This window comes from Corylus avellana, chromosome ca9, assembly GCF_901000735.1.
Source record: "Corylus avellana chromosome ca9, CavTom2PMs-1.0".
Lineage (NCBI taxonomy): Eukaryota > Viridiplantae > Streptophyta > Magnoliopsida > Fagales > Betulaceae > Corylus > Corylus avellana.
In genome coordinates, this window is record NC_081549.1 from 19653045 (window position 1) to 19662429 (window position 9385).

The 9385-nt window shown below is 37.4% G+C and overlaps 2 protein-coding genes across 3 annotated transcripts; both read right to left on the reverse strand.

The window, feature by feature from the left end:
* Positions 1 to 713: 713 nt before the first annotated feature.
* Positions 714 to 3432, reverse strand: LOC132191320 (uncharacterized). 2 transcript variants are annotated; one of them, XM_059606272.1, is made up of 3 exons: positions 3084 to 3432; positions 2132 to 2293; positions 714 to 1462 (listed from the first exon to the last, which is right to left on the reverse strand). In XM_059606272.1, exons 2-3 carry the CDS (start codon positions 2279 to 2281, stop codon positions 821 to 823), a joined length of 792 nt encoding a protein of 263 aa, XP_059462255.1. In that variant the 5' UTR covers positions 2282 to 2293; positions 3084 to 3432; the 3' UTR covers positions 714 to 820. The 2 variants fall into 2 exon arrangements, with proteins under 2 accessions (XP_059462255.1, XP_059462254.1); XM_059606271.1 differs by having other exon boundaries at positions 2132 to 2340.
* A 3180-nt stretch (positions 3433 to 6612) lies between these two features.
* LOC132192293 (L-type lectin-domain containing receptor kinase IV.1-like) lies at positions 6613 to 9061 on the reverse strand. The gene is made up of 2 exons (XM_059607579.1): positions 7979 to 9061; positions 6613 to 7903 (listed from the first exon to the last, which is right to left on the reverse strand). Exons 1-2 carry the CDS (start codon positions 8829 to 8831, stop codon positions 6798 to 6800), a joined length of 1959 nt encoding a protein of 652 aa, XP_059463562.1. The 5' UTR covers positions 8832 to 9061; the 3' UTR covers positions 6613 to 6797.
* Between the last annotated feature and the right edge of the window lie 324 nt (positions 9062 to 9385).

The window sequence follows — 9385 nt, forward strand, 5'->3', positions numbered from 1 at the left end:
AATTAATTTCAATATTCTTATTTTTTACATTACATTAATAATTTTTTATTATTATTTAAATAAAAATATTACTATAAAATAATTTTTTTTCCCACTTTTCCAAATAAAAGTTTTATTATTTTCGCACGTCAATCAAAGCTAATTACCATTCTAATTCATTACCCTTTTCAAGTCCTTAGAAAAATATACCGAGAAATGACAAGGGCGGCTAGTAATTGATGTCGGAGAAGAAACGGAAGGGACCCAAATGGGTACGCTTTTGACTTTTCAGCTCATAGAGACGTGGGCAAATCGATTTACCACTGCCTTTTCTTTTGAACCAGCTCATACTTTATCCAACACCAAAGCCACGGTACCACACAGTATACGAGTTCCTGTGAGGAACAACTACAAGACGCATCACCCACTAACTATAATAATTACTTCTCACTATACAAAAATAACTTTTGCATGTTTTCTTGTGAGGACATTTTTCAAAACCATTGTTTTCTTCACTAATGTTTTCTTGTTGCGTAGTTTTTACAGACAACCTACTTTTTTAATTGTCCGATTTTTATTATCGGAAGAGGCGGCTCTGACGTGCATGTACACCAGTATCACTGCGTCCTTTGTAATTTGTATAACTTTTTTTTTTTTTTTTTTTTTTTCACAACAAAAAATAATGCTGGGTAAAATAGTATTAAGGTAGCTCTTAGCACATCAAAATAATAATATATTAGGAAACGCAGTGTTTTATTATGTTGAATTTAAACCACAATAAATACATGTGACATATATAGGCCACACTTTAATATCCTAGAGAATTTCTTACGCATTGATTCTACAAATTCCCCACTCGTCCAATCCTCAAAGAAATTGGAAACTTGACAGTCTTCTGGTCTTGTCCATCTTCAGTACTCCAAGCATGCTTAAATTCCTCAACAACACCATCGCTCAAAGGCTCCACACCCTTCTCCCTCGCCGTTTGATACCCTGACCATGATCTTAAGTAGGTGAAATAATGATCCAAATCCATCAATTTTTCAGTCTCAAACTGAAATGGCCCAGTGTGATCAACTCCATCCACCGGCTCAAATGGAAAATCGATGCTTCTATACTTGTCCTCTACTAATTTAACGGGCGGCTCCAAATAGGGATCAACAGTTTTGTAATAGCGATGGAGGACTGCGTCGACCGAGTCATTGACTTGTGGGATGAAGTAGGTCCATGCAGCAATGACACCATGGGGTTTTTTGAGCACCCATTTCACTTGTTGATAGAAATTAGGAAGGTCGAACCAGTGGAGGGCCACAGCAATAGTCACAACATCGATGCTTGATTCGGCAGCAACATTTCTTTCAACCTCGGCTATAGACATGGTGGGAGGAGTTTGTTGGTATCTTATATTGGGTAGCCTCGGTGCCAATGAGAGCTGTTTTGGGCTTGTATCTGTGGCTATCACATTCTTGTACATCTCAGCTAACTGCAAATATGGTTAAACTGGAATTATATGTCTCTAATCGACACCAATGAGCAATGACATGACAATTATATGTCTCTATGTTGCTTGGGCAAGATAGGACATCCTTATTCCTTATAATAAAAGTGTAAGAAACAATGCAGAATGTGTTCCTATTTCTTAGTGAGCATTATCTGTTTGTTAGTTTATCATGTTGCAAGTTGAGTCCTTTAGTTTAGGAGTATAAGTTCCTTAATAGTCCATGTTATTCTAGTAGTGGTTAAGTGGGTCTTTGTTGTTAGGAGAGAGTGGTTCAATTGTAGTTTATTTAAATATTTTACTTAATGAATGATAATATCAGTTTATCTAGATCTAGAATATCTCTGATTTCACTTTGTTTTCCGTCTCTCATCCTAACAATTGTAGGGAAAAGATTATTGCTTGTGCATCTATCCTTTCTTATTCTTAACAAAAAGAGTAATGATACAATAAATTTGTTCTATTAAGTTATTTTTACTCTTCCCAATATATTTTGGATTCCTCCGCTTGATTTGGGAGTGTTAAACTTCATTCATATTCGTCTGGTCTAATCCTAATAGGAGTCCAAATACCCTATACAAAATTCCCAATATTAACCTATACAACAAAATGTTAGAATTTGCAGGAGAGAAGGAAAGGAAAAACGAAACTCACAGATCGAGCAGCCTGGCCGTTTCCGGTGCCGGCATCCCACGCAAGGTCTTGAGAGGGTGTCTTGGAAGCAATGAATTGAAACAGTTCTTGAGGGTAAATTGGCCGGCCGTCTGCATAATTCTCCGCCTGATTAAGGAACAATTCTGCCATCTCTCTCTGTCTCTGGTTTTCAGGTTTGATCAGGTTTAACTTTGGCTATCATTTATAGGCTGAAAAAGATTGAAGACAATAATACCGCATGTGAACCAAACCCACTTGCTACCTGTCAATAGACTCACGACTTTATGGGAAGGACGACTTATTCTTCCAACAGACTTTTTAACAATTAAAAACACTTTTAAGGCCACCCAAACAGGCTCTCTAAGTCAGGAAGCATCACGGCAATTTCGTATCTCATTGTGCTAGAATCACTTTTGACCGACATTTCATTCCAGCCAATGCCTATTGTTGTGGGGAATCATTTGGAATAGCAAATAATTTGGCTTTGTCTTTTTCAGTCAATGTGTTCCAAGTTGGTGTTCCATTATTTTATAAAAATTATTCTCTTTGAATGAGTGTTCTTTGTGTCAATGTGTGATAATGCTGTAAAGATAAAAGGAGTTTTGAGTTTTTTTTTTTTTTTTTTTTGGGGGGGTGGGGGTTGAAAATGTATAAGGCGATTGCTCAGCGTAGCCCTCTAAATTCTTTTACTAAAGCTACAATTGAAGATTAATAAATGGGATCTACCTTCCAAACAACCTCTACAAAACACATAAATGATCATTTTCATTATATCTCCAACTAATTAAGCAGTCTATCCCTTGTTAATTAAGTCTATTCCGGACAACCAGCCATAAAATGAAAGGTTGTCGTGAAAGGGTCCAAGGGGGAACCAAATCAGCCTCCACCATACAACATGCATGTAACTTTTTATCTCTAATATATTCACATATCTCAGTACAATCATACGTACCTATTTTAGAAATACTCCAAGTGCGTTGATCGGGCGAGTTGGAGGAGTTCAAGATCGGCTCGTATGTACTGTTCACAAGCTCGAGCAAGTCTTCTAGGCAAGCCGAGTGTCTTATCGAGCACTCGGCTCGGCTCGCCAATTTCTCACCTTTCTTGAGCCACTCTGTCGGCTAAGCCCCAAAATCGCCACCATCTTAGCCGCACACAGTGTTTCTCGTTCTTTCCCCCTCTTTCTCTCTGATGTAAAGCAATATGCAGGGGAGCGGCGACAACGGCGTGGGAGAAAGAAGGGGAAGAAGAAAAGAAAAATGGAAGAAAGGAAAGGGCTACGTGTTTTACCAAACGCAAGGGCCTGGCCCCTTTTTTTTGTTTTCTTTTGCTAAGGCTAAGGGGATAAGATATCCCCTTATAGCCAACACACGTGGCAGTATGTAGATTTTCCTTTTAATTCAAACCTCTCACTTTTTTAAACTACACTACTGCCCTCACCTTATTTTATTTCCATCATTTGTTAATTAATATTTAACCTCTTATTTAATTTAACTACAATTTACTATTACAAATAATTATTTATGATACTAGTACTTATTATTCCTGAATATTTACTATTTCAAGATTAATTCCTGAATATCCTTTTAATTTAATTAATTCAAATTACTTATAGAGATATTCAACGTGAAAATCAAGTGGACATGGGATTTGGATTTTCTCAATTTTAGGTTCTTCATTTTTATGAGTATAATTTTCTTTTGTTATATTTAATAATGTATATAGTTACATAGTAAATATGTTGTCACATTGTTTAAAGACACCATATATATCATTAAATATAATAAAATAAATTATAATCATAAAACAAAGAACCTAAAATGGAGAAAATCCTTATCTCATGTCCACACACACAAGTGGGTTCAATCCCTCTAGATATTTTATTTTATTCTATTTATTTATTTTTTTAACATGTTTGCACAAGTAAGACTAAAAGAGAACGTGAATTCGAACTAATAATCTCTACACGTAGTCTTCAACCGATCGAGCTACTTCTTAAATATTTTTCCCTCTAGATTTAAGCCTTAACATCACGAGAGTTCAGATGGACTCCAAAGTCCTCATTCTAGATTGATGTATTAGGCTGCATTATTTATTTTGGTTAATTTCTTGCCTGAGTCTTCTAGAAGTAGCAATGTAGTCTTCAATCTAGATTAATGCTTAGGTCCACCAAACCTCATTAATTTTGGGTAATGTCTTGTCAGACTCTTCAACAAATAGTTTATAATGTACGACCCAACTTTTGTGTATGACACGAGTGTCAATTTGATATGCTCGAATTTGTTAAAATATTGATTAAGTAATTAATTTTTTTTTTTTTAATCAGCTTAAATTTTTGAAATAACTGGTAATTTAATATGGTATTAAAGTCGAAGGTCTTGAATCGAACCTTGACTCCGTCAATTCACTCTCATTTAAATTAAATATTTCACGTGTTGGACCTTATCTATTAAAAAAGAGTTTGAGCCGAGACGTGAAGGAGAGTGTTAAAATATTAATTAAGTGATTAAATTTACATTTTCCCATCAACTAAAGCTTTTGAGATAACTCCTAATTTAACAGGTGTTTGGATAGATGGAATTTCAAACTGCCAGAATAATTACTTGACCATGTGAGAGCAGCCTCTTACATTTGCTCATTACATGCATGTAATTTTAAATTGCACGTCTATTAAATTTCGACCAGTGCATGAATATTAACAATTTTTTCTTTTAAACTTTTATAACAAAAAAAATATCGATATTTATGATATTTTGACAAGATTTAATGAAAAACCCTAATAGAAAAAAACATTGTAAAAAATTAAAAATTCCATACTCAAATTAAGAGTTTTTAAACATTAAATAGTAATATCAAAACACATGAGGATTTGTGAACCTTCCCTATAATAAATATAGAAGTCTCGTCGCTGAAAAATGTGAGAGAGAACCAAATTTACCAAGACAAATATAGAAATCTCGTCAGATTTTTTTTTTTTTTTTTTCACGGCTTCCCTAGGTGCCAAGGTTCCTCCCAATCTACGATCAACCCAACAAACCCGCATGAGAAGTGTTAGGGAGCTGAACAAATTAATCCAAAAAAATTTTCAAACTAACGTGGCAGACTGTGAGTGACAAATAAGGGAGAGAGAATTGCATTTTTTTTAAAATTTAAAAACCATTGCCATGTCAATTTAATAATTTTCTTGAGTTTATTTGTTTAGCTCTTTAGCACTTCTCAACCCACATAGCCATCTTCCGATAATCCTATCTTAAAAAATCTTCCCCATCCATTTTTGGTGAAGCTTCCCTGTGATAACTAATTATTATGGAAAGCCCAGATTGTCCCTTATATGGGCCAAATGGTGGCTCACGGCCCAACTCTAATTCTTCAATCCGTGGAATGGGCAGGGGCACAGACATAGGCCTCCTAATTTTCTAGGCTGGTCTACCAATTCTGCAACAAACTCCGACACCCCCAACTCAAAAGCTACCATTGTTTTGATCAGATCCTTGGATTTGGCCCATGTTTGTAAAAAAATGTATTATAATTTTTTTTAATGGTTTAAATTTAATTTTAAATTTTTCATAAAAAAAATATATATATAGTGAAATTAAATCTGAACCGGCACCGAGGCCCAATCCAAGGTGATTAGCATCAGAATATGCATGCTTTCCTTACTTTCTTGTACCATCTTCATCCTTCAACTCAAATTAATGGGGGTCAAAAATTACGGAAATTCAAACCACTTGGAGTCCCATAAAGGTGAATTGAAATGTGGCATTTCATACTTTCTTGTGTCATCTTCATCCTTCAACTCAAATTAATGGGGGTCAAAAATTACGGAAATTCAAACCACTAAGAGTCTCATAAAGGTGAATTGAAATGTGGCATTTCATACTATCAACAAACCAATTTCATAGGCATCATTGTGAGGATCGTGAGGGATATATACTTGCAGCAAAGAGTACAACCAAATTGGTATCTTAGAATACGTAGTGATGGAGGCATTGGCTGCAGTGCACATCATGTACTGAAATTTAGTCTAGATTTGGGACTATAGAAAATTGGATTGGAGGGTGATGCGGTCTAAATTATGAATGCTGTGAAAGCTATAGAATAAAATTGGAGTAGATATGGTCAACTAGCGAAGGATGCTAAATGGGTCTTGAAATAATGAAAAGTTGGCGTAATTGTCATGAATAAAGTATAATTTTGTCAAAAGAATTGATGGTATTTTACTTTTTGGTCCCAAAAAATCGAAAGAGTCGATTTCAATGCAAAATGTTATAGAATTAAGCTGAAATGTGGTCAAGCAAATATGATAGATCTTCCTTCTCTTTTTCCACTAATATTTTAAGATTTTTGCTTCTCTCTTTTTCAGTTCATGCCGACTGCCGAGTACGACTTTCATTATATAAATCTAATCACTAGTCTTCATCCGAGGATATATTCAAGGGTTGGAAAAACAAAAAAACAAAAAATTAATTCCAAAACGCTGATGAATTATTCTGCAGGATGCAAAGTTGGAAAATAAATGATCACAGAAGGCCCCATCAACCCAGGGAGCTCATCTTGCCCATGTTTGCACATCAATAATAAATATACTGCACTGCCTGAAAACAAACTATCTACTACAATCATTTCAAAGATCATTACTAACAAACTCAAACAAAAGTTTTTAGAATCAGCGACCTCCTGAGAGAAGTGACTCTGCAGCAAAAGAGGACTGTGTAAACCTGTCCCTCGAAGACGGATAGGTCATGGCAAAATCACTGAAACCACCTTCCTTATGATGCGTAAATGTTAAGCCGTTGGCACAAAGGCCAAGCGATGATAAATCAGGAAGAGGAAAATCACCCTCCAAGAACTGTACTACTTGGCGCATGCTTGGCCTAGCAGTAGGCTCTGAATGGGAACAGAGCAACCCAAGTTTCAAAACAAGCTCTACTTCCTCTGCTACATAATCTGCACCCAAACTTACATCTCTTGCCGCAAGAATTTCGCCTCGGTTCCAATGAGAAAACACCAATTCAAGCAGAAGGACGTCATCTGCTGCTCCTCTTGGCTCTATTGGTCTCCTTCCACAAGAAACCTCAAGCAAAAACGCCCCGAAAGCAAACACATCGGTGCCAGTCGTGGCCTTACCGCTTCGACTATGCTCCGGCGCAAGATACCCAAAAGTTCCGACCACATGGGTAGTTTGAGGAGCAGTTCCATGATCATATAATCTTGCAAGGCCGAAGTCTCCTAATCTGGCATTCAATTCACCATCTAGCAAGACATTACTAGCCTTGACATCTCTGTGAATAACAACCTGCTCCCATTCTTCATGCAGATAAAACAGCCCCGATGCTACACCTTTTATCACTCGAAATCTCTGGCTCCAGCTCAGTGTAACCTCAGGTTGGTCGAAGAGGTACTTGTCTAGGCTGCCGTAGGGCATGTAGTCGTACACCAAAAGCAGCTCTCCCTTGCGCCGGCAATACCCCAAGAGTGGAACTAAATTCCTGTGACGAAGCCGACCAATGCTTACAATTTCTGCGACAAATTCTTTCATCCCCTGTCTTGATTCATGGGAGACCCTCTTCACTGCAATCTCAATTTTTGAGGTAGGTAGTATACCTCTATACACCCTACCAAATCCGCCAGTGCCCAACAGGTATTTGTCCCTAAATCCATTTGTGGCAATATAAAGATCTTTGAATTTGAATCTGTGAGGCCCATATTGAAGCTCCCAGTCTTCAAGCAATTCTGCAAACTTCCTTTTCCTTTTTATGAAATAAACTGCAGCTGAAATTGCTACGGAGACTAAACTGACAATAATCACAGGCAACCCAATTGTCAAAAATTTAGATCTGGGTTTACCTCCAATCCTTGGCAGCTTGGGAAGTTGAGAGAGATCAAGTTCTGGAGCCAGGCCGTTCACCTTAAAGCTCCATCCCGTAACATAATGGGCTGTTAGGACTGAGCCGGTTGAGGAAGAGAAGCCAACATACATGTTGTCTTCAATGATGGGTGAAAGATCACGGAACAAAGACAAGAGCGGAGTTTTGGGTTTTCCGACATTAATTGGAGCCATAGTGACCTCGATTTTCTTCTCGACACCATCATATTCCACCCAAACTCGCATTTGGCGGCCGCTGATAAGACTCAGGTTCCTAAACCCACCATTGTTGTCGGCATTATATCCTGCGGGAAAAGATTTGTTTGACTTCAACCCATTTATATCAATCCCAACATGGTTATCATTGATGTCAGCAAACTCGCTGCTCTGGATGGTATCGAGCTCTACGGCGAAAACATGGTTGGTGTCATTACCGTTGTTGCTACCATTGAAAAGGCCAAGGTACTGGCTTGGGAGAGCTCCTGGGAGCCCTCTTGTCGGAGCAACAACAAAAGCAATGCCATGGCCGCTCAAAGCGGGATATTCAGAAATGATAGCAAATACAAAGGTAGTAGAGAAGGAGGAAGCGGTGCCATTCAAGGATTTCTTGAAGCTGACCTGATTGGGGTAGAAAGCATGACCCTTTTGCTGTCTGGTGTCATTGGTGAGCCTCAAAAGGCCATTAGGGGTGATTTCAGCTATGCCGTCTAGGCTTAGATTTCCCGATCTAAACCCATTGAAGAGAAAGCTGGTATCTTCAGAGGCTACAAAGCTCACGAGGAGAGGCAGCAGGATTGCCAGTTTGGGAAACATGGCAATTTTTTTTTTTTGCATAAATCGCTCTTCTCACGAAAATAGGTCCCCTTTTGTCAGCATCCCAAATTCGATTGGTCAACCACCAAGTCTCTCTCAACTTTCCCAGCATGCGTTTCTAAGCCCGCCGAAATCTCCTATAAACTGCGTTCTTATTGAACCTCTCTATCTCCACGAAAGGATTATTATGCGTATAAACTACAAAGAGAGAGGTTTAACGGGGGATATTTTATGCATATTGGCTTTATATAATTTGCTTTTAAGAATTGTAATGATTAAAGTTGGAAGAAAATTAGTCCTCAGTTATCAATTTTATTAAGATTAATGTGAAAAATGAAAAAAATTGCTAGTTCAAAATTTAGTAGGTTATTAAGTGATTGGATGATTGGAAGATAATTTTTGGGTTCTTATTGTGTTAGCCGAAAATTGGTACAAGCCTTTGAGTTTGCTCTGACGATCGAAAGTTGGATTGATGCACTAGACGACTCTTTGAGTTTGAGGAATTAATGTGTTGATGATGTTTCGATTATGAATTTAGGTAAATAGATGATGATTAACACATATTAGATAACCTA

Coding starts and splice junctions, on each gene's coding strand:
- LOC132192293 (XM_059607579.1), bottom strand. CDS start 8,831: ATGCAAAAAAAAAAAATTGCCATGTTTCCCAAACTGGCAATCCTGCTG. Junction 7,904..7,978: donor CAAGCTGCCAAGGATTGGAG/GTAAACCCAGAT, acceptor TAGCAATTTCAG/CTGCAGTTTATTTCATAAAA.
- LOC132191320 (XM_059606272.1), bottom strand. CDS start 2,281: ATGGCAGAATTGTTCCTTAATCAGGCGGAGAATTATGCAGACGGCCGG. Junction 1,463..2,131: donor ACGGCCAGGCTGCTCGATCT/GTGAGTTTCGTT, acceptor CCATATTTGCAG/TTAGCTGAGATGTACAAGAA.